The sequence below is a fragment of the Artemia sp. Qi Xiang Cuo genome, chromosome 15 (assembly GCF_049724085.1).
Source record: "Artemia sp. Qi Xiang Cuo chromosome 15, ASM4972408v1, whole genome shotgun sequence".
NCBI lineage: Eukaryota > Metazoa > Arthropoda > Branchiopoda > Anostraca > Artemiidae > Artemia > Artemia sp. Qi Xiang Cuo.
Window position 1 is genome coordinate 65,367,577 of NC_142808.1, and position 27,957 is coordinate 65,395,533.

The window sequence follows — 27,957 nt, forward strand, 5'->3', positions numbered from 1 at the left end:
GAATAGACTGGTGGCTAACACCAGTGCCTTGGACCACTCGGCCAGGCTGCCTCTCATAAATAAATAAATATGTGTATTTGGGTTGCAGCAGTAGCTAGCAACCTAGTAAGAGACGATCAGTCCAATGCTAAGAAATATAACAAAACTCCTAAAAATAGAGGCAGATCAAAACAAAAGTACATCATTAGAATTACCTTGTCTGAAACCCTACTAGATAAATAATGAATGTCATCATAGTTTTATATTAGAGCTATGACGTGAGTAGAAAAACACGAAATTATATTGTTGTTTCTGAAGACGTCATGAAATAATATCACTGCGCTCTGACGTCAATAAAATCATTACGCCGTGACGTCATAATTACTATATAAGAAGCGTCAGAACTGTAAATGTTCTCATTCATAATTACATAATGGTTTCAATCAAGCAAGCTGCACGCAAGTTGAAAAAACAGTACTACACAAACAACAGAGATAGTATCTTGAAAAGAAAAAAGCAAAGGTATTCAACCGACCAGGCGTATCGAGAAGTAATAATTGAGAGAGCAAACAAAGGTATTCAACCGACCAGGCGTATCGAGAAGTAATAATTGAGAGAGTAAAACAAAACAGCAAGATGTGTTATCAAAATGATGAAGATTATAGACATGCAAAAATTGAGACAGCCAAACAAAAGTTCAAGAAGAGTTATCACAATGATGAAGATTACCGCATCAAATATAAGAAAAACCAAAAGCAAAGGTATTCAACCGTCCAGGTGTATCGAGAAGTAAAAATTGAGACAGCCAAACAAAAGATCAAGGAGCGTTACTGGGGTGACAAAATCTATAATGAAAAAATTAAATTCTCTGCGAGGTTGTACCGAAGAACGCATAAGGACAAAGGGAAAAATTACATTCAGAAATACAAGAAGATGGCAAAAATGCAGGCTGATCTTTGTAAATTGAGAAATTATAATAAAGAACGACCTTTTGCCTATGCTAAATTTTATACGCCAATTAATTATAATATAGGTTAGTAATTCAACAGATATCCGGGTTGCAGCGGTAGCTAGCAACCTAGTAAGAGACGATCACGTCCAATGTTTAGAAATATAAAAACCCATAGTTTCTAAAAAAGGAGTCAGATCAAAACAAAAAGTACACCAGTAGAACCGCCTTGTCCGAAACCCCTGTATAGTAAACTTTCTGTCCCTTGGCTTGAACAGCAAGGGAAATATATTGGCTCTAAAATCAAGAAAATTGACTTTAACCACGTTATTCTCCCCAAACGGGATTTTTTTTTCTCTTTTCTTTTTTCTTTTCCACAGATAGCTTGGCACTGGAACATCGTAGAGGGTTGTTCAATAGCTCATTTTAAAGGAAATTAATTGGGTTAAAAATCTATAGTAACTAAAATAAATTATTTCTAAAAGAGAATAAATTTTTTCACCAAAAACTGCATTTTTTATAATAAAGAACGACCTCATGCCTATAGTAAATTTTATACGCCACTTAATTATAGTATAGATTAGTAATTCCACAGATAGCTTGGCACTGGAACATCATAGACAGTTGTTCAATGGCTCATTTAAAAGGAAATCAATGGGGTTAAAAAGGTTTTGTAATTTAAAAAAAAAATTAAATAGACTCCATTTTTTACGTTTACATTAAAAGACGATCATTGGAATAACAAACAATTGCATACATTGGAATTAGTTAGCAACTTGATTGTTTGAGGTTCGTCTCTTACTATTTCAAAGAAGAGAAAGCCGTAGGCTTTTTCCTGTTTGTAATCAGTTTATTATCCGGGTTGCAGTGGTAGCTAGAAACCTACATAAAGGAGTGATATAGTTCATCATAAATTTACATTAAAGAACGAACTTTAGTCTATAGTAATTGAAGTTATATTTCATTCAAAGAACATACCATTACATATATTGGACTTAGCTGCTCGATTCCTTGGAAAAAAAATCTTATTTGTCAACTGAAACTAGAATAATTCCTGAAAATTTTAAATAAAATAATTTTATTTAGCTGCAAAGTGCAAAAATATTTATGGGGTCTCAACAATAATTTCCATTTTTTAATTCAAACCAGAAATTACATTAAAAGACGATCATTAGAATATCCGGGTTGCAGCGGTAGCTAGCAACCTAGTAAGAGACGATGACGTCCAATGTTAAGAAATATAAAAACCCATAGTTCCTAAAAAAGGAGTCAGATCAAATTCAAAAGTACACCATTAGAACCGCCTTGTCCGAAACCCCTGTATAGTAAACTTTCTGTCCCTTAGCTTGAACAGCAAGGGAAATATATTGGCTTCAAAATCAAGAAAAGTGGCAGCTACTACAACATTCTGCCTAAACGGGATATTTTTTTCTTTTTTTTTTCTTTTGTATCCAGAGATAGCTTGGCACTGGAACATCGTAGAGGGTTGTTCAATAGCTCATTTTAAAAGAAATTAATTGGGTTAAAAACCTTTTGTAACTAAAATAAATTATTTCTAAAAGAGAATAAATTTTTCCGCCAAAAACTGCATTTTGATGTCTTTTCACACTGCAGTCTTTCAAACATAATCGTATACCAGCGGTAAGATTTGAACCCACGCCTCCGAAGAGACTGGTGGCTAACTTTAGTCTATAGTAATTGAAGTTATATTTCATTCAAAGAACATACCATTACATATATTGGACTTAGCTGCTCGATTCCTTGGAAAAAAAATCTTATTTGTCAACTGAAACGAGAATAATTCCTGAAAATTTTAAATAAAATAATTTTATTTAGCTGCAAAGTGCAAAAATATTTATGGTGTCTGAACAACAATTTCCATTTATTAATTCAAACCAGAAATTACATTAAAAGACGATCATTAGAATATCCGGGTTGCAGCGGTAGCTAGCAACCTAGTAAGAGACGATCACGTCCAATGTTAAGAAATATAAAAACCCATAGTTCCTAAAAAAGGAGTCAGATCAAATTCAAATTCACGCCTCCGAAGAGACTGGTGGCTAACACAAGTGCCTTAGACCACTCGGCCAGGCTGCTTCTCATAATTTGGGTTGCAGCGGTAGCTAGCAACCTAGTAAGAGACGATCACGTCCAATTTATTATAGTAAAGAACGAACTTCAGTTCATAGTAACTAAAACAAGATTATAATTAGCTTTGGTATAAAATACTGTCAGCGGTGGGATTCGAACCCATGCCTCCGAATTGAAGAGTGGCTAACACCAGCCCCTTAAACCGCTCGACCACGCTGCCTCGCATAACTATGACGTTATAATGCCATTATAAACGCCATAATACTCTAAATTAAAACTCTAAACTAAAACTTAAACTCTTCGATGTGTTTTGCTATCAGGCCACCTTTGTATGAAGCTGTCACTGGATATGATGCTATAGAAAAATCAAAAACTCTAAGATCATTTAGTTTTTAGTTTAGAATCTCTAAAGCTTTTATGTAAATTTCAAAAATATTTATGGTGTCTAAGGAGCAATTACAGTAAAGAACGATCTCTCTCCCATAGTAACTGATATGTTACATTAAAAGACGATCATTGGAATAAAAAGTTATTGCATGCATTGGACTTAGTTAGCTACGTGATCGTTTGAGGTCCGTCTCTTACTATTTCAAAGAAGAAAAAGCCGTAGGCTTTTTCCTGTTTGTAATATTTTACTGTTTGTTATCAGGGTTACAGCGGTATTACATAAAGGATCCGGGTTGCAGCGGTAGCTAGCAACCTAGTAAGAGACGATCACGTCCAATGTTAAGAAATATAAAAACCCATAGTTCTTAAAAAAAGAGTCAGATCAAAACAAAAAGTACACCATTAGAACCGCCTTGTCCTAAACCCCGGCAGATTAAAATGTTGTGCCCTTGGATTGAACCGCACGGTAAATATATTGGATTTAAAATCAAGAAAAGGGGCAGCTATTACAACCTTCGGCCTAACCGGGATATTTTTTTCTTTTTTTTTTTCTTTTTTTTTTCTTTTTTTGTATCCAGAGATAGTTTGGCACTTGAAAATCGTAGAGGGTTGTATAATAAAGAACGACCTTTTGCCTATGCTAAATTTTATACACCACTTAATTATAATATAGGTTAGTAATTTAACAGATAGCTTGGGAATGGAACATCGTAGAGAGTTGTTCAATGGTTCATTTTAAATAAAATTAATGGGGTTAAAAACCTTTTGGAACTTAAACAAATATAATAAAGAACGACCTCTTGTCTATACTAAATTTAATAGGCCACTTAGCTATAGTATAGGTTAGTAAAGTTTACATAAAGGACTGATATATTACAGTAAAGAACAAACTTCCAGTCCATAATAACTAAAATAATTTCCTGTTTCTAATTATGCCTAAATTACTACTTAAGAACGACAAAGATTCTCTCATTCTTGATTAGATAATGGTTAGATCGAAGCAAGCTATATGCAAGTTGAAAAAACAGTACTACACAAACAACAGAGATAGTAACTTGAAAAGAATACTGATAAGGAGTCATCCTACCAAGCTCTTTAATCATTGGCATCAGAAGTTCCAACAAATGACCTTCTTTGTGTGGTTGCGGACTTCAAATCAAAGGTCGGAGATGAAAGAGACTACTGCCCGCAAGTCCTAGGGAGACATGGTCTTGGTGAAATGAACGAAAACGGAGCCCTTCTGGTAGATTATTCTCTGAGGAATGATCTTACGGTCGGCACAACTCAGGTAGAACATAAAACCATCCACAAACAGTCATGGATCTCGCCAGACGGCAGGACGAAGAACCAATTAGATCATTTCCTAATCTTAAGGAGATGGCGGACAAGTCTTCTAGACGTACGTGGCTTCAGAGGGGCAGATGCCCAGTCGGACCACATCCTTATGGTATCAAAATTGAACGTTAAGCTGAAAGTGCCCAAAAACGCAAAGTCAAACTCTACGAAGCTTTATGTTGTGGATAAGTTACATGTCTGAGAAACCTGAAGAAAATTTTGTATGGAGCTGAAGAACTCATTCGCTCTGCTTGAAATAGAAAACGGCACAGACAGTCCTGAAAAAGCATGGCAAGAAATGAAGACAACATACAATCAAGTTGCTAGGGATGTGCTCAGGATAAAGAAGAAACCGAAGGAAAGATGGATATCACAAGAAACTTGGAAACTAATTGATGAGCGCAATGACTTGAGACAGCAAATTTTCTCTGCTGGCGGCGACAGACCTTCGGTCTTCACAAATGTCCAATATAGAATGAAGGACAGAGAAATCAAGAAGTCGGCAAAAGCTGACAAGCGGAGATGTGCAGAAGAGAAGGCTAGACTAGCAGAGGAAGCAGCTAAAAAAAGAAACTCCAAAGCAGTTTACAGGCTCACAAATGAGATGCTAGGAAAGCTAACCAGCAGATTCAACCAAGTCAAAGATGAGAGAGGAAATGTTCTCACCGAAACTGAGAAAATTGCCGAGAGATGGGTTTCCCACTTCGAAAAGGTTTTGAATAGACCGAGACCAACTGACCGAGAAAGCATCCCTTCTATGCTCCTTCTTACCCTTAAGATTGACAAAAATCCTCCAATATCTGCGGAAATACTTGTTGCAGTGAAAAAACTTCAGAATTGAAGATCACCTGGTGAAGACTGCATAACTTCGGAAATGATCAATTCCTCTTAGTGTGGATAACGCTGATTACAACAGTCGGGCAGTTTCGAAAATGTCCCTGGCGACTGGACCAGAGGGATAGTTGTTAGGATATTTAAGAAAGGTGATGCTCTCAATTGCGATAACTGGCGAGGTGTAAACCTAATATCAGGACCAAGTAAGGTTGTAGTTCTTGTAATACTCGAACGCCTGAAAAAAGCACTCGATAAGTATATGAGAGAATATAAACATGTCTTTTGGACAGGTAGATATTGTTAAGATCTCATATTCACTATCAGGATTCTGATAGAAGAAGCAAATGAATGGTCCAACAAAATATACATGCTCTTCGTTGATTTTAAAAAGGCCTTCGAGTTCGTGGACCATGACACACTCTGTTAAATTCTAGAGTGTTATGGTGTCCCCTGGAAAATAATAAGATTGATCATGGTCTTTTATGAAAATACGGACTGTTGCATAAAGGCAGATACTTTACCACATATACACTTAAAATTTTTTTCTGGAGTGCGCATGGGTTGCTTTTTATATTCCTTTTTTTTGTAATTTTAATGGCATTTTTTTATATACGCGGCTGGCTTCGTACTAATAGTGGGAAATAAAATCCTTGCTGACCTCGACTTGACGGTTTATTGGGAAATTATGTAATTTACAACGCAGTGACTCCAGGAGCTGCTTAATAATGTGAGTGTTAAAGCGGAGAAAGTTGGCCTAAACATCAACATAGACAAGACTAAATCAATGGCAACATCGGGCTCGCCATTTGAGCTACAGCATAAAAATCGTAGAGTTGAACAAGTCCATGAATTTAAGTACCTCGGAAGCTGGGTTGATTACACAGGAGAGGTGCAAAATGAGGTCAAGAGAAGAAATGGCATGGCAAACGCTGCTTTCAACAAAATTAAGCCAGTATGGAAATCAAAGAAGTGCACGATTGCACTAAAGCTGCAACTTCTTAATAGCAACTTCTTGTCCGTGCTATTCTATGCCAGTGAATGCTGGAAGCTAGATGTTGGGACAGAGAAAAGGCTCACAGCTTTCGGAAATATGTGCTTGAGACGCGTGATGAGTATCGGTTGGCGTCAAAGAGTCAGCAACATTGAGGTTCGCAGAAGAACTGGCCAGCCGCTTATTACTGAAGTGATTAAGAAGAAGTGATGGAGCTATCTTGGCCATGTCCTTTGGATGGAGGAATCAAGAATCCTAAACCAGGCTCAACAATGGCAGTCACGTGGGCGTCAACAGAGGGGAAGACCTAGAAACACGCTCAGATGCACGTACGATCGTGATCTACGCAGTGCTCAAACATCACTACAACCCCAATGCGTGACGTTTACCGAGGCTTCGTCGATGCCCTATGCGCCTCAGATGGCTCTTTTTCAAAGAAAAGTATAGGCCATTTTAAACTTAAGCTCAGCAGATAAAAATACATTTTAAAATTAAAACTCAAAACGACCAGAAATTACTATTAAAGAATAAATGAAACCCAAAACTACCAGAAATTTAATAAGCAATCATAGTAAAACCCTACAATAAGTAATAACATAAATGAATAAATAGATCTTAATGCAAGTAATGCTTAGATTGAATATTAATATCAAGCTTAAAGCGAAAAAAAATATTTTCCTATTGAAGTATAAATGAAACTTAAAACGAAGATAAATCAAATAAACAATCAATGCAAACAAACATAAAATAGATATTAATGTAAATTAATAAATAAATCTTAAAACGAGTGGAACTTAAATGGAATATGCAAATCAAGCTTGAAACGGACAAAAATCACTACAAACAAGAGTTTGGGTATGACGTTCTTCTCTCGGTGTAAAAGTCTAAAACCTACTGCGTCATAGGCGCTTTACTGAAAACCAATTTTATAACAAATATTTTCTTTTGTACTCGGTATTGAAAATAAACTTTAAAATTATAGTAACATTTTAAACCGATCAGCTTTCAGCAATTAATAATTTTCCAGCACCGGAGAACCTACTGAAGATGGTGCAGTGCCAGTGAACCAGCGGGTGCGAGTCACTCAGATGCAGCTGTCGTCAGAACGGTTTGCCCTGCGGGGAGTGTAAAGGGGCGTTATGCACTAACACTGCAGCAAGACAGGATGAGGACAATAACGAAGACGAGCAGGAATAAGAATTAGCTTTTGTTTGTGCTTTAAAATTAAATTGTCCTTGTGATTAATTTACCTGATTTATAAACGTTTTTTTTTTTATAACTGATTTTTATTAAGTTTTGATATCGATTAAATAATTGTTTTTTCAATATATAATTCTTATAAACCCCTCATATTACAGGCCCCGTAGAGGTGTAAATTAGTTAAATAATAAAAAAAACTGCTGTTTAACCGCATTTTTGGCAATTTGGTAATTTATTTGTTAAAAAATACTCCCTTCGCCGCAGGACTCCCGCCAAACCTTATCGGGGGAATTTATCTCCCCCCCCCCCGTTCTGTGAATGTAAAAATTGTTCCGGTGGTACAGAAAACTCTACTTCTGACGTCGGATTCGGATTCTTCATGCTTGATTTGATAGAAAGCGACCACTTAAACCCAAAAATACGTCCAAATAGAAATTCCGATTTCCCTCCTCATTTTACCTCGTCTATGAAGATTGTGGGTAGTAATGCGAGGGGGTGTGGGGGGATTTTTTTGTGTGATTAAGCTGATTTTTACTAAAATGTCTTTTTAAAAAAAAAAATTCTTGTGCACTCGCCCGGAGTTAAAAAAGTATTTGTCCACCTCTCTAAAAACCATCTACGCCCCCCAGGAATAACTTATACCCCGGACCCTGACTACCGTGGGGGGGGGAGCTTCATGCTCTAAGATATAATTTCCAGAACTGGATCACCTTCATATAGTCCAACGTACTTTTTACGTCCAATAAAGCTGTTTAAAACGTCTTGCACATCCTTTAAATTATGGGGTCTCTCGTAACCTAATGGATCTCTTGGAAGAAACATTACGAGACACAAATAACTATGCCAAAGGTGACATGAAAATGCGAGAAGTGGAGTATAATGTAAACCAAGCTGCTGATTCACTGGGACAACAGCCTCAGTTAGAAGACGGGTGACAATCAGAATCAATATACAAAATCCTGCCGCGAAGCCGCGTATTTCAAATACGCCTGCCGCATGTTTTATGTTTTATTTACGCAGTTGCATAATCATCACGTTATTGTTTTAAGTCAAGAGGTGTCAAATCAGTAATTGCAACTGAATTTAGAAATTCTGGCGTGAATTCACTTTTTGTTAATGCATGAACGAATCATCCATTTTATAGGATTTATTTTCTCTTGGGAGTCATAGTGATTCTCACTGATGCTTCTCTTCTAACCGCAGATTTCATTTACGATCCTATATGATCAACACTGTCGCTTTTCTTCGATCCGAGGATTTATATGTCCATTATTTTCATTTCAAATTAATTTTGATTCTTGTTTTCACACATCTTATAGCCGCAAATCTCGTTGCACTTTGTTTCCGTACATTATTAACTCAGACATTTTCCCTGTCTTTTGTTTAACTGTTGGGAGTCATTCAAAACCATGTACATTTTCGCATGACTTAGGCTAATAGATGACAAAAAAAGTTCTTTCCAACCTTTTCTCCAATCGTTGTATTTCTGCTTTAATTGCGTTACTATACAACAACCAGGAATGTTCCATCGCCATTGAAAGATCTAAATTGCGCAATCCATTAACGTTTTATTCTTTAATTTCAAGTCATAGGGTGAAAAATTAACAATTTCAGTCGAATTAATAAATTCTGTTGTGTCTTCAAGTAGTCCTTCATATTTATTCTTTAGAGACGTTAAAACAAGACGTAAATTATGCAAGTGTAATTTCTTAAATAACTTAATGAAGCACTAGCATAATCATAGCTTTATTATTTATTTTTAAGTCAATATTTTCTCTTACAACTCACGGTGATTTTTGATGTTTCTTGTTGCATGTCTTTTTCTTTACCTGCTCAGAGTCTTTGGTTATCTTGTGTAATTTTGCAAGTGTCATATATACTACAACCAATTCCCCCTTCCTGTTTATCCTTCACTCACACACGCTAAACCAACATGTTCTTTCATTCGAATGAAATTTTACTTTGTCTTCTAACCGCCGATTTCGTTGTGCATCATTTTCGTTTGCAGTTCAATGTGATTTTTGCTGTTTCTTGTTCCATGGCTTTTTCTTTAGTCGTTCAGAGTCACTTGTCATTTTTTAATTCTGCATGCGTAATATTTACTAAGACGATAATATTTCCCCTCGGAAAAATGTGTGTAATATTTGCCCCTTCAGTGCATATAAATGTGACGTCACTCACACAGTCTTTTTTCTGGCAAGAATTCCATTCCTCTTGAATGTTGATCTTTCACAGACGCCAAAATAACTTCATTTTATTCCAGGGTGGTTAGGATATTCAGGCGCGAATTCATTTTCTCATTTCTATGTTTCTTAGCACACCCAAAACTAACACTTCTTCATTCTAGCGTGGAAAATCAGCAATTTCAATTGAATTGAGCAATTCTGGCGTGAATTCAATTCCTCCTTCATGTTTATCCTTCTTTGGTACTTTGGGGGTACTTACTCCAGGTGTAAGGTTTGAACTCCTTGGCTCTAGAGGAGTTCCTTTTATAGTCTTTGACTTATTTATCAAAGGATGTCTACGTCCAGGTGCATGTTTTTGAGCAGGCATGGGTTGACCTTCAGAAGTTTGACAAGGTGGAAGAGCTGGGGCTTTCGTCTCCTCGTCTGGGTTTTCAACGTGTACCCGCCTTTTCTTTTCTGGATCATATTTGTATTTCGGTTTAAGATCGTCTGGTAAGTATACATTTTTGCTCTTAAATATTGAATTAGATTTTTTTATTATATTTTTGAAAAAGTTTGCTTTATCCGTCTCTTTTTCTGGGCCACTATTTGAACTGGGCGAAGCTTTCGAATCAGCGTCTTTATGAGCGGCGAAGTCTTCAGTAAGATTTTTCACAGCCCTAGTTTCACACCTAGAAACTATTGCGCAGTGCTCCATTCGCGTATACTGGTGGACCCATGCGAAAGAGACCCACATGGCATTATTGAAGTCAAGTGCCCATATAGTCTTTGATACACAACTGAGGAACAGTTTTTAGCTGAATGCCCATACCTCACATGCTTGAGAAAAGACCACCACAATTATTATCAGATCCAAGGGCAACTTGGCATTACTGGACTATCATGGTGTGACTTTGTATTATGGACAAAAAATGTTATAATAATACAAAGGATACCTTTTGATAATGTTTTTGGGAAAATGAAGTCAAAACTCTGACTGATATCTATTTCCAACACTATCTGGAATACTTTTATGAGCTTCTGTAATTCGAGATTCTTTGATTAATGTGATAAAGCTTTTCAATGTATCCATGAACAAAAAAAGAGAACCCCTCACAGGCACCAGTTACGGAAAAAAATTTCTTTGCGAACACGTTTGAGTTGAGTTTTGCGACGCTGATTAGTTGACGCTCAAGTTTCAGTAACGGTCCATGTTGCAGAAGCAACACATCGTAAATGTTGAAGTAATGTATTTTGAGTTCCTTTTATTTTTGTGATTCAGAGTTCCTTCGATTTATGTGATTATGAAGTCCTACGAATGTAAGCATTCTTTTTTTAACCTTTATATGTATATAAAAAAAACCTAACTAAAATCTGTCTTTCATAAAAAATATGGCCACTAGTCAAATCTGTTGTCTGTAATTTGGTTGGCTACTTTATTTTCCATACAAATTGATAAATTATTCTTGTTATTTCCTTTAATGTTGTTTTATTCGGTAGAGAAACTGTTGCAGAATGCCATATTATAGGGCATACAGAAATAATTACATACGGAGCCTTCTGGTGTATAGTTAGACTTCAGTTGTTTCCATAAGAAATTGCCTTTTTTACAATGCTTCTAATTTCATTCCAATTTAATTTCTGCGTTTTCTTCCAACTGTTGTTGAAAACTGTTCTAAGTACTTTGGTTTCATTTTTGGTTGGTACACCATGCACGAAATCTCTATCCTCACCTCTGAGGCTGGAACTCTCAGATTTTTATTTGTTTATGTCCATATTGAAAATCAAGGATCAACACTTGTGCCTCTACACAGGAGACCCACCACAATTTTAAGAGATTTACGGTCCTAGTGGCCGCAGAGAGACGGCAGTGATCGCATTTTGTAGCCCAAGCTCCATCTAAGAAACGTGCAAAATTTCACCCCCTCCAGATTTTATCTTCATGGGTAAAAGTGGGCCAGAAGTTTCGAGCCTCCGACAACAGCCCCCCTTTAGCGTTGTCCGATTGGGCTGAAATTTAGAGGTCAAGCTTTCCTAGGGCCCGGGAGCTTATCCTTAAAATTTCAGCTCAGTCCGATCACTCCTTCCCTGTTTTCCAAAAAACAAATATAGCCACTTAAAGTTCATTTCTCTTTTTTTTATCAGCCACGCCTACAGGCCACAGTTGGCTACGGATCCGGGTGAATGAGGACTCATTTGAAGCGGAATTCGACCTGTTAGGGCCTTTTGATATTTTCAGACCGAAAAAATTATCCCCCGAATTATATTTACGAAAAACCTCATTTTACTATAAGAGTCCATGTAAATTTTTCCCACCACAACCCCCCTTTAATGTTGTCTGATTAGGTCGAAATTTAGAAGATAAGCTTTGCTGGTGCTTGGGAGCTTATCTTAAAAATTTCAGCTCAATCCAATCCTTCCTTCCCTATTTTTCAAAAACCAAATATCAAGTTTTGTGGGGATTTGCTTGCGTCAAAAATAGATACGAGAGACTAAAACAATATAACTAGTGTCTCAATGGTCACTGTTCCTGACTGTCAGGCGGAAGATCCGGGTTGGATTCCCTGTGAGAGAAAATTTTTTATATACTGAATTTAAAGTTTAAAAAAGAAACTCAGATTATTTTTTGAATCCAATATATTAAATCCTTTGGCTCAAAAGGCGTCTTCAGAGGAATATTAAAGTTAGCTGTCAGCTTACCGACAAGTTTCCATTACTTTGATAACATGCTATAAACCCACTCACTTAAAGCCAAGTTGAAAAAAGAGAATCTTAGTGTGATTTTCATTTGAGTAATCAGGAACTAAAAGCCTCAACAGAAGAATTTTCAAAAACGGGGGTTTGGGAGACGGCGGCCCCCCCATCTTTAACTACTGAAAAGATCATCTAAAACTTAGTCAAGCAATAATAAGTAATAAACTGTACAAAAACCTGCATAAATTATTTGAAAAAAATTACGTTTTCTAAAGAGTTAAAGAGGCTGAGTCACAAGTTCGAACCTTAAAACGTGCAGGGATTAGGAAGTGCAGTTGGGGGGCTACCAACCCCCAAACCCTCGCTTCCGTATATGAAAGGGGCTGTGCTCTCCTCAATGCCTCGCTCTTTACGCTAAAGTTTTTATTGTTTAAAAAAGAGTTGTGAGAAAGTCAAACTTCAGCGTAAAGAGCGAGGCGTTGAGGAGACCACAACCCCTTTCATATATGGAAGCGGGGGTTTGGGGGCGGCAGCCCCCCAACTGCACCTCCTAATCCCTGTACGTTTCAAGGTTCGAACTTGTGACTCAGCCTCTTTAAATCTTAAGAAAACGTAGTTTTTTTCAAATAATTTTACAATAAGATTCGGTTGTATTAGTTGCTTTTACAAAATCTTCTGTTTCTGTAAATACTGTTAGATAATAAAAAAAACTTTGAACTTTTATTTGTGTATCCTCTATTTCAATTCCTTTTATTTACCCTTCAATATACTTAAGCATGGGATCGGCATATGCTTCAAATAAAAGAAGACTCAAAGAAACAAAATAACTATTCTTCACTTGGTATCTGTTATTCACCTGAAGAGCTGATGATGGGGTTCATAAAGACTGTCATTATGGCACAAACAGTCCACATCTGAATCAGAACTGGGACAAGGTTAACTGGGATTGTTTCTCTTAAGATCCCATAGCACTTAATTTGCATTATGAGTCTCTCAACATGTATTCGGAGGCGGGCAATCTTCTGTGTTTCAATCACATCAGAAGCTGCAAATTGCCCATCATTTTGAAGAAACGGGGGAATATTTAGGCTTACGCAAGAAGGCAAGTCAGTCTGTATGCGGAAACCCTTATCAGCCATTATACTATCATCATATGGCATCTTCAGGATTCCACATCTTTTGGCAAGTTCTACATCAGAGATGGACCGATCGTACAACTCAGATACAAACGTCACAATGCCGTTTGTGGCAAAGCCAATGAGACCTTTTTTAGTCTGCCGACTTTTGTATGACGAATAAGACACAGTTTTATTTAGGAATGACAAAGGAACTTGACACTGAATTTCAGTTGCATCGATCACAACACGAGTTGTGGGATATTCAGCTTTAAAGTCATCTAGCATATTTCTGTCGACATATTGTCTTGACGGCCAGAGAACAAGTCTTCCCAACTGTATATATAAGAAATTGATCCAGCTCACAAGGATTTCGCTAACGGTCCCCTGACTAATTGAATGCCAGGTCTTATTCGTATATTCCCACTTTTAGCCTGCAAAGGACAAGAAGCAACTGATCACGTCCAGAGAGCTTTCTGTTGCGTCTCTTAGCTGAACCTTCGGGATCTCTCACATGAGCTTCAGTGAGTCTCACATTTTCACCATTTTCACCACAGTTGATGAACTCAAAAAAGACTCAAAGTCAGATGAACAGGTGAACACATTATAGAACTGCAGGAGTGTGTTATACTATTTCACGTGAGCATAAGGAAATGTACCAACTTTCAAAGCATCATCAAAGGCCCCGAATTTCCTTGTTATTTCCATATTAATTGACTGCCGTTTTTACATATCTTTATTTTTATATTTCAGTGCAATTTGCATATACCTTGCCTTTGCTTCTAGTTCTCTAACTCTTGATAATAAACTGACAGGCACATTATCGCTGGTACTGCTAACATTCCCTGAGCTAGTTATTTCACCAATTTCACAAGGTTCCTCGCCTTCGCCACTTCCAAAAAGTTCCTTGCTTGATATAGTGTGCAGTAGCCCACTGGCAGACACAACTTCAACTTGAGTAATCTCAGCACTGAGTTTTTTCTGGCCTTTGTGATGTTTCTCACTAACTTGTCTTTATTTAGGATCTTTTTGCCTAAACAATGATTTATTTGCCCAAGGACCAAAACTTGGGATAGATCATGGTTTGAGTTCTTTTCTTCCGGATGCAAAACCAGCATAGAAGTCCTCAGTGTTGAAATGTCTAGAACATACTCTAGTGTAGGCATCTGAGATTTGGAACAAGGGACCTTCATCTCTTCAAATCTTCACAAGCCACTCCTTTCTCAGATCCTTATCACTTGGAAGCATGTGAAGGGAAACCTGAAATATAATTCCACTATTAGAATGATAGTTGTAACAAGGGCTGATGAGCGGTCAGATTTTCGACAATCCTCAGGGCTTATCACTTCCCAAAATCTCTCAAGTAGCCTTTGCATCCCTAATCAGTTAATTAAAAATAGAACTGCAAGCTTGAATCCTCTTTAGGGGGAGGAAAACTAATTTTTGACCTGGAACATATTCCGCATTGAAGGGTAGGCAGTGATAGCCCCTAAGGATTGTGAAAACTGACTGGATCATTGACTCTTGATTGTAGTAGTGTTCTTGCTCTGCTCACCGACCATGCAAGTTCAGTGACAACCAAAAGGGTGAAGGGTAAAAAGTATGGATACCTCTGGGTTTTTCAGAAATATAATTTTTTTCATTCCGTTGAAAGGGGATTTTGATGACAGGGATTTGAAGGGGACTGTCTGGTGAGTCTACAAGGGTCAAATTTGTAGGGATTTCAAACTACTGTAAATAGGTGAATGCAGTAGTATAACCAGGGGGGGGGGCAAGACGGGGCAAAAACCCCCCAAAGGAATTTCGTTGGCACAATTCTCAGAAGGATTTTTTTGTTTTTTGTAATAGAGACTTTTAAGCTTTGTGGCACTGACAGGACAATTCATTAGCAATCTTCGCCATCCAGTGATTGTCAAAATAGTATGATCAGCACCAAAGAATATAATCTCAATAAAGCACAGGAGGTTGGGTGGGTAGATGAGAAAAACTTCATAAAATAAGAAAATCACAGCACAGCCAATTCAAGAAAATTTGGGAGGGGTACAAAAACGTCCCTTTAGTTTTCTATTTTTATTTAGTTACTAAAAACATATTTTTCAAAACAACTTCACATGTTTGCCCAAAACATACAAACGTGATTATTAGAATTATTAGAATATCAAAGAACTTTTTTAGAAAAAATGGAGCAATTCACAGATCAAGATGGATCTTAATTTGCTCTGAAGTAACTAATGTAAAGAAGAAAAAGATACTTTCAAATTCTCCTCTTCTGATTTATAAGTAATATTGTAAGATAAAGGTAACACAACTTCATCAGAACCCATCAGCATTCAATTAGATAGATGAGTGAATCAAACACTCAATTGTGGTACTCTTTTATCTTACAATATCAACTGGGTAATTTAGAATGATTTTTAACTCCCTCACATCAATCAAATAATCCCCCTCCCACAACAAACCCAAAATAGGGTACAAGCACCAGAAATGATAAATAAGGCCGCAACTGGCACTATTCCTTTTTAAAATGAACAAAGGTGGATTTAAATACTTAACCCTGATGCTTTTCAATTCTATTTCATAGAGAACAAATTTGCTTACTATGAAAGGAAGGTAGATTTCAAATACATCTAGCTAAGATACACAGTTGTTTAGTAGAAGAGCATGTATTGAAACACCAGTAAATTGCACAGAGTGAAATGATAAAAAGGATAAAGCTTCAAAGTGAAGTTACTATCATAGTTAAATAGAGATGTGAAGCAAAACAAGAAGCTCTGAATCATTCCATTCTGAAAAACAAAAACTAAATTAATAATCCGGGTGTGGGTTGGGGGGGGGGGGGAAGTCCCTCCCCAAAAATTTTGATAAAAAAATGGTAAGAAAATCATGCCCCTTTAGAATAGGGATATATATCCCTCTTTGCCCCCCTCCCCCCCAAAAAAACTTGCGGTAAAAAGTTCGGGTAAATTTAAACAATAATTGCTTTATGATACACGACATGAAATTGGTATTAGCAGTGTTAATGCTTGGCATTATAGGGAGGAGGCTAATCTACCATTGTTCCTTAAGGCTAAAGCTTCCATTCATTTTCAGGAACATTCAAGGGGAGAATTTATCTTTCAGTTTTCTTAAGAGGTTTTACAGTTCTAACTGACAGACATGAAAGTAAATTGTTTACACTTTTTTGCTATCTTCGAAAGGGGTTAGGTTAGGAAAATAAAACTTTCAGTTACGAATCCAAGGTAAAACCCACACTTTGGGAAGGTATTACCAAGCTTCCACATTCACTATATTATGATTTATAAGTCTTAGGAATTTGTCAGCTTGACAGGTCTATGGTCTATAACATTTGAAATTTCAACAAAACAACATTTTACCTCAGGGACAGGTAGACTAAATTCTGTCATAGGAAGGTATTTTGAAGTTCCTGCCTCCACTCCTTCCCCCTCTAGAGAGCAGTGACCTTTGATGACCTTTCAAAATCTTTGTGATCTGACACTGAAACCATGCAAAACAGATCTTCTGCTTTAATTAAGTACAAGAAAACTATTTTCAGCTTCACAACTCTACTCAATCCAAATTCATGAGGTTTCAAATATCAGCAAATATTTTTCCTAAATTTAGAAAAAAACCATTGACATGGCTTAAAATTCTACTCAAATAATAAGAATTGCATTTTCAGAATTAAAACCAGAGAAAAAGAAACTGATGACTGAAAATTAAGGTCCTATTTTGTTTTGTCAAAATTTGCCAAGTAGGCAAATTTCTAAGACTTGGAAATCAGAAGAGGGTTAACATGGAAGCTTAGTAATACCTTCTTAGATTGTGTTTTTGGTCCTGGATTCATTACTGAAGGTTTCATTTACCTAACCCCTTTCCAAGACAGCAACAAGCAGTTAAACTAGAATTTTACTATTAATTTTTCTTTGGGATGAAAACCAGTGGTATTGTTTGAGGATGGCAGGGGAAAAAAGAAAACACTAAGGCCATAAAATCCTTCCTGTATAAAGTAAACTACAATTTAATGATTAGCCTGAATTACCATATTTTTTTCAAATAAATTGGAAAAAATAAAATATAATATAGCCCATTAATCTGGACTTTTTGCCCCCCCCCCCAATAAATTGCTGGAATAAAATTCTACTTTAGCGACTTTTGGCTATCTTGGAAAGGAGCTGGGTTTGGAAAATGAAAGTCTGAAGGATGGATCTACAGGCTGAAGTAAGTCACAGGATGGTATTTTGGAGTACCTACCTTTACTCCTTCTCTCTCTAGAGGGTCCTGAAATTTGCCTACATGAAAGGTCTATACTTATTGAACTTTAGACAAGACAACTTTTTACATTAATTTTTAGTTATCAGTTTTTTATTTTATGGCTTTATTTCTTAAAATGCAATTTTTGTCATTTGAGTATAATTTGAAGCCATGGTTTTTTTTTAAAAATTTAGGAAATGTATTTTCATAAATTTAACACCTTATAACTAGGGATTGAGCAAAGTTGTGAACCTAAAAAAATCTTTGTAGTACTTCATTTAGGCAAAGATCTATTTTGCAAGGTTTCACTTTTATAACACAGATTTTGAAAGGTCATCAACGGTCAGGACCCTCTAGAAGAAGGAGTGGAGGTAGGTACTTAATAATACATTTCCAGGACATATTTAATCCAGTAGGTCCATCCCAGAAATTTTCTTTTTGCAAACCTAACCTCTAAAAAAGATTTCCAAAAGTATATAAATTATATTTTGCCAAAGAAGACATAGTGATATACTGTAATTGGTTTGTCGTGTTATGTTATTTTCAAGTCCCCATTTCCACTACTTCTGCCACAGGATCCTAAACTGTATCGACGGGACCGCTTCAACCTATTGCAGTATGATAACTCCAGTTTGTGCCTTAATTGTAAGTGAGTTATTCCTTTTCATCCGGAAGTAAGCCTTAACATGGAATCCCTGAGGAGTTTGGAGAAGTTTTAGAAATATACGTGGGTTTTTTTTAATATAGTAAATTTATTTGTGTATCTATAAAAAATTAACACATGGGATTGAACAAATTTGTGAAGCTGAAAATTTTGTTGTTGTAATTCATTTAAGCAGAAAGATCTATTTTGCAAGGTTTCACTGAAGATCAAAGGTCAGGGCCCTCTAGAGGGAGGAATGGAGGCAGAAACTTCAGAACACCTTCTCAGGACATAATTCGGCCTGTAGAGCCATCACTGAAAGTTTCGTTTTCCTAACATGTCCCTTTTCTAAGATTGCCAAAAGTAGCTTAAGTAGAATTTTATCAAATGCTGGAGCTATGCCCCTGATGGGAACAAGGTTAAAAAAAGAAATTTATCAATTATTCCCCTTTGTTACTGTTTCTAAATGTAAGAAAAAGTGCTATTACAACTAAATCCTAAAACATGTCAATACAACTGGAACTTTTAGATTCCTGAATTTTACTTTCTCAGCATGATAGTTGTCACCCAGACAATACCCCTCTAATTCTGATTGAGTAAATTTTTGACAGTTCATATCATTGACTTACATATAAAGTAAACATACTACATGATGCCTTTTTTATGCTCTTTCCAAATATAACAATAATTTTTTTTAGAAATAAATTTTACCCCCACCTCAATCTATATGAAGTCAGTGTTTTTATTTGCACATTAGGGCATTGGGGTTAAAGTTTTTTTCTTTTACAAACGAGTGTGCAGTTTGAAATATACCCCCCCCCCTTCCTCTAATTCGCAAAAAAATAAACTGCAGTTGTTTATATAGCCTAGGGGTGGGGGTAAGATTAATTTTTAAAAAAATTATCATTATATTTGTTAAGATCATAAAAAGGGCATCAAGTAGTATGTTTACTTTATTTGTAAGTCAATAATATGAACTGCTGAAAATTTACCTCTGATTGTCTATCAGATATATAATGGGTAGGCCTATATACAATAGGCCTACAAAAAGAAACAATAAGACCATAACAGTCTTCCTTTATAAAGTGTAATACACTTTATTAATTATATTGCCATAGTTTTCTTCATATTTATCTACTTCTTAAATAATATTTATTCAACAATTTCTTTGAAATTCCTAAATAGTCCAGGACCATATTTGGAACCACTAGGAGAGGGTGCATTGCCTGCACAGCATAGGCCTAAACAAGCTTATCAGGCAATACCACAAAGATAGCCTTTTTAACTACTAGTATTACCAACCCAAGGTTAAGCACATTTAAAAAAATATTTATTCAATAACTTCTTTGAAATCCCTTACAGTCTACAGAGTTTTTTATGGGTACAGCAAACCTGTATGAGAAAAGGAACAATAAAAAATGGCCTATAGCCTATAGTTCAGGACCAAATCAGAACCAATGGGAGTGAGATGCATTGTCTGCATAGCAATAGGCCTAAACAAACTTATCAGGCAATACCATGTAGATAGCCCTTTTAACCACTAGTATTACCAACCCAAAGTTAAATTACAGTCTAGGCTACTTTTTATAGTTCATTTGACTTATTTACAAGTCAATCAGGCTTTTTATAACCTATAACTCACCAAATACTTCACCAGGCTTTGGAGCTGAAAATGCTATGTTAGGGCTAAAGGCTAAAAGAAGCTGTTTTTACTCACTCTGTCAGGTAGTTTTAGGTCTCGGGATTTTTTTCAAGATTCTTTGCACAAGGGAACACAACAGTATGGTCCTCCCATTGACGAGACTCGAAAAAGACCACAAAAAGTAGACTTTTGTTGTTATTTTCTTCTTTATTCCTATTAGAGATGAGCGATTTTTACCAACAACATGGCTGCCACGAGTAGTTCTTTTTCTCTCCGAGGGTGGCTGCTTCAAAAACGAATAAGGTCTATATTTAGGTGTTGGGGTAAAGTTCATTGGGTTATATTTAGATTTAGAATGCAATTTTGGTATATATTTGCACATTAGGGGGGGGGGCGTATATACTCTGTTAATATATAGGTTCTAAGATATTGGTTAAAATTGAACAATATTTTAAATTCAAAAAAAAAAACAACTTAATATGGGGATTGAACAACCGGGATGAACAATATCTATAAAAAAAAATTTATTGCAAAAACTTCAAAAGATTTACATTTTGTTTTGAAAGTATGGAAAAAATAGTAATTTGTTTATTTTAAGTTGGAAAAACAAAGAAAAAAAGAAAAGATTTGAGGATAAAACTTACAGTTCTGCCCCATGATAAGGAGACATGTTAAGAAAACAATTCTTACTTTAAATAATGTATAATGATCCTAGTTAACAAATTATCCAAGGGGAGAACCTTTATCCTCAAATATTTCCTCTTTTTCAACTTAAAAGAAGCAAATTACTATTTTTTCTATGCTTTATTTGAAAACGTTTCTATGATTTGAAATTTATGCTATAATTTTGTTTGTATAGATGGCATTAACCAGGTGTTCAATCTTCATATTAAGTTCCATTTTTTTTTTTTTTTAAATGGTTCTAATTACAGTTCAATTTTACCAAGTACCCATATCTCAGAACCTATATATTAACCCCCACCCCCTAATGTGCAAGGATGTACCCAAAATTACGTTCTGAATCTAAATATAACCTTCATTTGCATCAAAAATGAATGTTACCCCCCCCCCTGATGTCCAAATATATACCACGATTTGTACAGGCTATATTTAGGGGTTGGGGTAAAGTCCATTTGGTTATATTTACATTCAGAATGTAATTTTGGTATATATTTGCACATTAGGGGGTGGGTGTATTTACTTTGTTAATATATAGGTTCTAAGATATTGGTATTCCGTATAAGATTTCCGTATTTGTTTTGAGAGATTTGTGCGAAGTTTGATTTAACCAGGACCACCTTTTTTTGCCGTGTTTGTTTCAAAAGATTGGTGCTAAGTTTGAAACAACCGGACAAAAAAACTGATCTAGAACTAATCCAAATTTTTTTTTTACTTTAGCACCAATAATTGTTGTGAAACACACAAATTTGGGCGAGTTTAGAAATTTATAAAGTGACCATAATGGCAGTCTTGGTTTTCAAAGGCTCGGGCGTATTTTCGCTTGTTTTTCAAAGGCTCGGGCTTGTTTTTTGTTTGACTTTCTGGCAACCCTGCTAATTACAGTTCAATTTTATCTAATATCCAAGAACCTATATATATATATTAACAAAATATATACCCCCATCCCCTAATGTGCAAGAATGTACCCGAAATTACATTCTGAGTCTAAATATAGCATTCATTTGTGTCAAAAATGAATGTTACTCTCACCCCCCTGATGTCCAAATATATACCCTGATTTGTATATATTTAGGTGTTGGGGTAAAGTTCTACTACTACTACTAACAACTCATCGCAGCACCAAGCCGCCTGAGGCCAACACAGCTACGCACGCTCCTCCTCCACCCCAATCTATTCAAAGCCTCCCTTTTTACACCCGCCCACGAAGTTCCCATTTCCTTTAAATCTTTCTTTATGACGTCCTCCCAACCCAGACGGGGACGACCTACTTTCCGTTTAGCCCTAGATGGTTGGCCGAAAAGAACAATCTTCGGCAATCTGTCATCCTTCATCCGAACAACATGCCCTAACCACCTCAACCTTTCTTTCATTATAGACCTAGAAAGCGGTATTGAACCACATTTTTCGTATAGCCTATTGTTTGAAATACGGTCAGTCAGCCGGGTACCCAGAACAATCCTTAAGCAATTTCTCTGGAAAACATCTAGCAAATATTCATCCGCTTTTCGGAGCGCCCATGCTTCAGAGCCATATTTGACCACTGTCATCACTGTAGCTTCTAAGATTCTAATCTTGGTTTGCAGACCTATATTCCTATTCTTCCAGTTCATTGGGTTATATTTAGATTTAGAATGCAATTTTGGTATATATTTGCACATTAGGGGGGGGGGGGTATATACTCTGTTAATATATAGGTTCTAAGATATTGGGTAAAATTGAACCATATTTTAAATTAAAAAAAAAACAACTTAATATGGGGATTGAACAACCGGGATGAACAATATCTATATAAAAAAATTTATTGCAAAAACTTCAAAAGATTTACATTTTGTGTTGAAAGTATAGAAAAAATAGTAATTTGTTTCTTTTAAGTTGGAAAAACAAAGAAAAAAAGAAAAGATTTGAGGATAAAACTTACAGTTCTGCCCCATGATAAGGAGACATGTTAAGAAAACAATTCTTACTTTAAATAATGTATAATGATCCTAGTTAACAAATTATCCAAGGGGAGAACCTTTATCCTCGAATATTTCCTCTTTTTCAACTTAAAAGAAGCAAATTACTATTTTTTCTATGCTTTATTTGAAAACGTTTCTATGATTTGAAATTTGTGCTATAATTTTGTTTGTATAGATGGCATTAACCAGGTGTTCAATCTTCATATTAAGTTCCATTTTTTTTTTAAATGCTTCTAATTACAGTTCAATTTTACCAAGTACCCATATCTCAGAACCTATATATTAACCCCCACCCCCTAATGTGCAAGGATGTACCCAAAATTACGTTCTGAATCTAAATATAACCTTCATTTGCATCAAAAATGAATGTTACCCCCCCCCCTGATGTCCAAATATATACCACGATTTGTACAGGCTATATTTAGGGGTTGGGGTAAAGTCCATTTGGTTATATTTACATTCAGAATGTAATTTTGGTATATATTTGCACATTAGGGGGTGGGTGTATTTACTTTGTTAATATATAGGTTCTAAGATATTGGGTAAAATTGAACCATAGTTAGAACCATATTTTAAATTTAAAAAAAAAACTTATTTAATATGGGGATTGAATAACCAGGATGAATGACATCTATAAAAAAAATTTATTGCAACAATTTGAGAAGATTTACACATTGTGATGAGTGCATAGAAAAAATAGTAATTTGTTTCTTTTTAGTTGGAAAAAGAAAGGAAAAAGGAAAGATTTGAGGATAAATGTTCTCCCCTTGGATAATATGTTAATTAGGATCATTATACATATTTTAAAGTAAGAATTGTCTTCTTAACATGTCTCCTTATCATGGGGCAGAACTGTAAATTTTACCAAAGTTTAAACTTACCTCTCATTTACATCAGAAATAAAATTAACCCCATCCCCCTAATGTGCAAATGTATAGCCTACCCTGAATTGGTATATATAGGGGTGGGGGTCAAATTCATTTCTGACAAAAAAGATTATTATATTTGGAAAGAGGATAAAAAAGGCATCGAGTGGTATGTTTACTTTATTTGTTAACATACCGAAAAATTTACCAGCTAGCCTATTTAAGACCACTAGAGGGGGGCTCTGAATAAAACAAACCTGAAATAATCGTGCAGTACACAAAGTCAACTCAGCCATTTCCCATAGCCTAAAATTTATTTAAAATAACTGAAATACAAAAACTGCCTGAGTTCTCTTTTAGCAGTCTTTGAACGTTTCAAAATTTTGAATGACAGCAGTTGCAGTGCTGGCATACCTGCAAGATTTAAATTCTAACCAATTTTAGCTATATATTTTGGTATAGGCTTGCAAGATTTTCACTTTAATCAATTTTTATCCATAAAATCTTGTATAATCAGAATAATTTAAGCATGAAGAGGGAGGTATAGGTCTAGGCTAAAGAGGTGGCAGTTTGGGATAATTATTTTAGTTATTTCCAGCTTTGTGTTTTGAGCCTCAGTTTAGAATAGGCTGCTTGTTTTGAGAAATGTATTAACAATAAAAAAAGGATAAATGTTTTCTTTTAGCAAGCCTATTATAAGGGCTCACAACTGGTTGAAAAATCCAAATTTGGTATTATTGATTAGCCCTAATGTCTATGAGTAGCTTTTTATTAAAGATCAAATGGTAGGTAAGTTCTTTTGTACAACCTTTTTCTTTTTTCAAAAATGTAAATAATTTCTGATATTTTGCTGTTGTATATTTTGTATTTTTTGGCAATTTCATTTATTTATTTTATATACTCATTGGTTTCAAGGGAACTAAATAAAAAATTAGGACACATACGGGCAGGGGTGTCCCAAGGGGGGGGGAAGGAATATAAAAATGAATTGAACAAAAAGCCATTAAAAATTGAAAAATGTCAAGGGCTATTAACCCACCCTGTAGCCTTCCTTTCCTAGGTAGGTCCTTCTGTTTTAAAGCATTTTAAAGACATTCTAGGCCGATCATGGTCATATTGCTGGCACAACATGCCCAAATGAGCTGGTGGAAAACTAATAGAAAATATAAATTTTCTTTCTTTTTTTATTATTTCAAGACTAAAATATCACAAAACCAGGCATTCACAGTGCTTGATTGTTTTGTAAGTAATTACAATCCCTGATGGAGTTTTGTTGATACATGTCTTAAAAATAATTTGTCTAAAAAAAAAATATTGTTTATGAGGCAGTAGTGAAAATGGCAGCAACTATGACTTGTTTTTTTTTAATATTTTCTTTTTTCAAATAATTGTTTTTCTCTGGTCACATTTTTTATTGAGTAGCAGTAGTCAGATAAATGACTAGGCTAGCTCTATAACTGCTTCTAATTTTATTGAAGATAGTATTTCTTATTGGAGTTTCTTATATTGTTTTTTTAGGTGACATTACTTGTATCTCAGCTGAGGAGGCCAAAGCCAATTGGGGCTTCCCTAATGCTTAGTTTTATCAGCAAGACTGGTTGAAATGATTGAAGCTAGTTGTTGCACTACTTCAGCTGGGCATTCATCTGGGGTCAATGAGAGTTGGAATGTTTGGGCATTAAAATTCAGCCTTTGGCGTATCTCCTCCCCTCTCTAGCTTGAAGAAATATTTTGAGGTGTAAAAAAAATTAATTTTCTTAGGTAAATTCCCGGTTGCTTTACAATTACAAGGTAGTGAGAGATATGCCTCAAATGGTGAATTTAATGCACCCTTTTTAAAGTTTTAAAGTATATTTAAAGTTATTTTTGTATTCTCCCCCCAAAACAAAAGTCCTGGTGGCAGCTTTGGGATCTTACATCAATTACTACCTTCACCCTCCTGTTGTTTCTCCCTCAGAACTAATTCTGTATTTATCTGAAGGCTTAATGAGTGTTAGGATGCTTTGGCATTAAAATCCAGCATTCTAGCCATCTCCCTCCCTCCCTAACTACAAAATAATCAGAAAACTCCATTATAGATGTTTAAAGAGAGTTCTTGTCCTTCTTTGTAAGTCAAAAGTGATTGGAACTCAATCCTACCAGAGTCTGTGTGGCGGGGGGGGGGGTATTTTCTGTTTTTTTTTTCGGGGGGGGGGTAAGCATCTACTCACATACACACCTACTCTCATATGACTCCTAGGCCCCAATTCTGCATAGATGAAACAATCTAGTAGCACTCTAGACACACTGAGTGCCATCATTTCATAGTTCTAGGTATTACCCCTTCCTGAAAAATACCCCATGGAAAATAAGGCTTTCCAAATTTGAGAATTTATTTTTCTGTTGGGGGAAGGCATTTTGGTACTTGTCTATTATATGCCACTCACTCAAGTTTATGCTGTGGAAAACTTGAGAACTAACTGGTTTCTTCAAGAGTTTTTTCAGCTTAGCATGATACAAAGACAAGTGACAGAATAGATAGGAAATATGTAATTTGGGCTATATACTTGCATATAAGGGGGGGGATAAAGTATTTGGACTTTTTGAAGTCAGAAACATTCCCCCTTATATATTTGCACATAAGGGGGGGGGAGGATAAAGTATTTGGACATTTTGAAGTCAGAAACAATTCTTAGTTCATAATGTTCAGAATAATTGTTCCTAATTCATTTTGCATGCTGACTTGCTATACTTTACCCCCCTCCCATAATGTGCAAATATATAGCCCAAATTTGTTTCTCAGGTAACCAAGTAACTAGCAAAGAAGCTAGTTTGTTCTCGAGTTTTAAGCATCGTAAACTTGATTGACTGGCATATAATACACAAGTATTTTCCGTGGGGTTGGGGGGGATCTGGGGGGGAGGTAAACGAAGGCCGCCCATTTTACCAGCCTCTACTTTATATTAATGCTCCAATTCCAAAAATTGTCTGGGGTATCATGGGTATCCACGCTTTTGTTCTAGGTCTCCCTGACCCCTATGGAAAATACATCCCCACCGAAAGGAAATTATTTCCAAAAATTCCCCCTGACAACCCCCCCCCCCCCCCGCAGAAACCTCACTCGCGAAAAATGTTTGAATGTTTTCCAGTAACAACTAGCCAACTATTTGTAAGAAATGGACAAATTACTAAACTTAAAAGGCATGTATACTTCTACAGTAGGATTTATGATTATTTTTTATGGAAGGGGGGGGGTACACAATAAGAAAACTATAGAAAACACATCAAAAATGTGAAATTAATATCCCCTCTCTTATATATTTAACCATTAGACCAGTATTTGTGGTCAATGATGTTATTTTGAAAGTAAAGATCAACATTAAACCCAAAAATGAACAGAATTTGTGCTGTATAAAGGGGGACTGCCCCCTCCTTATACACACCTCCACCTCTTGGCTGCAGAAACTTTGGAGAGTGCTCATTATATCAGAACTTGAGACTTCTAGTCCTTTTCTTATGAGTCAAAAGCAATTCTAGACCAACCAGCTGGGGGAGGGGGGTAAACGCTGGCTCCCAATATTTTCAGAAACTGTGTAGTGTGCTCATTAGATCAGAAATTGAGACCTCTAGTCCTTTTCTTATGAGTCAAAAGTGACTCTAAATGAATTAGCTTGGGGGAGAGGGTAAACGCTGCCCCCCAATATTTGTGGTATATGTTGTTATTGTGAACTTAAAGATTAACATTAAACCCAAAAATGAGCAGAATTTGTTCCGTATACAAGGGGAAATGCCCACTCCTAATCCATACCTCCACCTCTTGGCTACAGAAACTTCGGAGGGTGCTCATTAGATCAGAACTTGAGACCTCTAGTCCTTTTCTTATGAGTCAAAAGCGATTCTAGACCAATCAGCTGGGGGGGGGGGGGGGTTAAACGCTGGCTCTCAATATTTTCAGGAACTTAGTAGGGTGCTCATTAGATCAGAAAGTGAGACCTCTAGTCTTTTTCTTATGATACAAAAGCGACTCTAGATCAACTAACTGGGGAGAGAGGGTAAACGCTGCCCCTCCCATATTTGTGTTGTTATGTTATTGTGAAAGTAAAGATTAACATTGAACCCAAAAATGAGCAGACTTTGTTCCATATAGAAGGGGGACTGCCCACTCCTAATCCATACCTCCACCTCTTGGCTACAGAA

The 27,957-nt window shown here is 36.0% G+C and overlaps 2 protein-coding genes across 2 annotated transcripts in view; one reads left to right on the forward strand and one right to left on the reverse strand.

The window, feature by feature from the left end:
* The window catches only part of LOC148943996 (uncharacterized), a 347,461-nt gene that overhangs the window by 84,094 nt on the left and 235,410 nt on the right, over nt 1-27,957 (forward strand). The window lies entirely within an intron of this gene.
* On the reverse strand, nt 13,474-14,028 carry LOC148943997 (uncharacterized). The gene has a single exon (XM_089101320.1). It carries the CDS (start codon nt 14,026-14,028, stop codon nt 13,474-13,476), a length of 555 nt encoding a protein of 184 aa, XP_088957446.1.

What these genes read in the sequence shown, in the direction of transcription:
- LOC148943997 (XM_089101320.1), bottom strand. Translation starts at nt 14,028, where the DNA reads ATGCTAGATGACTTTAAAGCTGAATATCCCACAACTCGTGTTGTGATC.